The following is a 1719-nucleotide window of genomic DNA, read 5'->3' as shown; positions in this document are numbered from 1 at the left end:
GGGCAGGGGGGCAACGGGGGGCTGCAGTGCTGGGAGCAGCAGGGCTGGAGCAGCTGGGCTTCTTGGGGGGCAGGTCTGGTTCAACAACAAGGGCTGGCACTCCATGGTCTCCTACGTCAACGTGGCCAACAACGGGCTGCTGCGCGCCGGGCTGCCCAACGGCACCGACCCCACCTACTACGGCATCACCGTCTCCAACCACCCCCTCAACATCAGCAAGCTGCAGTTCACACCATCCAGCCTGTGAGTGCTGGGAATGGGCATCCCATAGGACCCATCCTCTGACCCTGTCTGAGCTCCCCCTCCACTGCAGGACACCCAACTACGAGAACGTGCTGGTCTCCATCTTCGTGGTCTTCGCCATGTCCTTCGTCCCGGCCAGCTTCGTGGTCTTCCTCATTGAGGAGCGGGTCAGCAAGGCCAAGCACCTCCAGTTTGTCTGTGGGATGAAGCCCATCACGTACTGGCTGGGCAACTTTGCCTGGGACATGGTGCGGGACAGGGATAGGGACAAGATACAGCTCCTGGGGGGCCAGGTCCCAATCGTGATCCCCTCCCTGGCTTTTCTGTGCCCACAGTGCAACTACCTGGTCTCTGCAATGCTGGTCATCATCATCTTCCTCTCCTTCCAGCACAAGTCCTATGTGTCCTCAGCCAACCTGCCTGCCCTTGTGCTGCTGCTGCTGCTCTACGGGTGAAGTGCTGGTGGGGCCCAGCGGGGGCTCAGCACCCAGGGCTGGACCCTGGGGCAGGGGGTTCTGAGCAGGCCTGGGGGGCAGCCCTGGCTTTGGGGTGGTGGTGACAGGGAGTCGTGTGCTGGCTCACCCTGCCATGCCCCCAGGACAGGAGGTGCACCTTGGCCAGCCCTTGCCTCTCTGCCCCTCCAGCTGGTCCATCACCCCTCTGATGTACCCGGCCTCCTTCTTCTTCAACGTCCCCAGCACCGCCTTTGTGTTTCTGACCTTCATCAACCTCTTCATTGGCATCAACAGCAGTGTGGCCACCTTTGTGCTGGAGCTCTTCTTTGACGAGGTCAGCCCCAGGCTGCCCCAGGCTCCCCTCCTGTCCCTGCAGGGCTGGCACCAGCTCCCCCAGCCCTCTGCTCTTTGCCCTGGCAGGAACTTAGGAAGATGAACCGCATCCTGAAGCAAGTTTTCCTCATCTTCCCCCAATTCTGCCTGGGCCGAGGCCTCATGGACATGGCGAGGAACCAGGGGATGACCAATGCCCTCAAGAGATTTGGTGAGTCTGGGGGTGTTGGGGCTGCTCCCCCTCCCCAAAGCTCAGCCCCTGGGGGGGGTGGCCCCTCCCCGGCATCCCCCACTCCTACAGCCCCTCTCGCTGCTAACAGGGTACAAAGGCTTCGTGTCCCCACTATCCTGGCACCTGGCAGGGAAGCACATGTTCGCTATGGCAGTTCAGGGCATCATCTTCTCCCTCTTCACACTCCTGCTGCAATACCGCTTCTTCCTGCGGCGCAGGTGAGGACTGGCCATGGGGCTGGGGGAGGGACAGCGGGGGGCCAGCCAGCCGTGGGGCAGGCAGCCCTGGTGTTGCCCCTGCTGCTGCTGTCCCCAGGCTGTGGGCTGTGCACCTGCCTCCGCTGGGGAAGGAGGACCGAGACGTGGCCAGGGAGCGGGAGAAGGTGGAAAGCACTCCCCAGCACCGCCGCCCTCTGCTGCTGCTGAAGAACCTGACCAAGGTTTGTGCTGTGGAGCT

The 1719-nt window shown here is 62.8% G+C and overlaps 1 protein-coding gene across 1 annotated transcript in view; it reads left to right on the top strand.

Moving 5' to 3' along the window:
* Nucleotides 1–1719, top strand: part of LOC104392457 (ATP-binding cassette sub-family A member 1-like) — a 20443-nt gene that overhangs the window by 10457 nt on the left and 8267 nt on the right. The window contains exons 24-30 of the mRNA XM_010001858.1: nucleotides 74–243; nucleotides 314–491; nucleotides 579–694; nucleotides 888–1032; nucleotides 1119–1242; nucleotides 1352–1481; nucleotides 1579–1702. Of these exons, the coding sequence (XP_010000160.1) occupies nucleotides 74–243; nucleotides 314–491; nucleotides 579–694; nucleotides 888–1032; nucleotides 1119–1242; nucleotides 1352–1481; nucleotides 1579–1702 (987 nt within the window). The remainder of the gene's footprint in view (nucleotides 1–73; nucleotides 244–313; nucleotides 492–578; nucleotides 695–887; nucleotides 1033–1118; nucleotides 1243–1351; nucleotides 1482–1578; nucleotides 1703–1719) is intronic.

The sequence above is a fragment of the Chaetura pelagica genome, unplaced genomic scaffold, assembly GCF_000747805.2.
Source record: "Chaetura pelagica isolate M959 unplaced genomic scaffold, ChaPel_1.0 scaffold1407, whole genome shotgun sequence".
Taxonomy (NCBI): domain Eukaryota; kingdom Metazoa; phylum Chordata; class Aves; order Apodiformes; family Apodidae; genus Chaetura; species Chaetura pelagica.
Note: the sequence above shows the minus strand (reverse complement) of the source record. Positions and strands in the feature narration are given on the sequence as shown.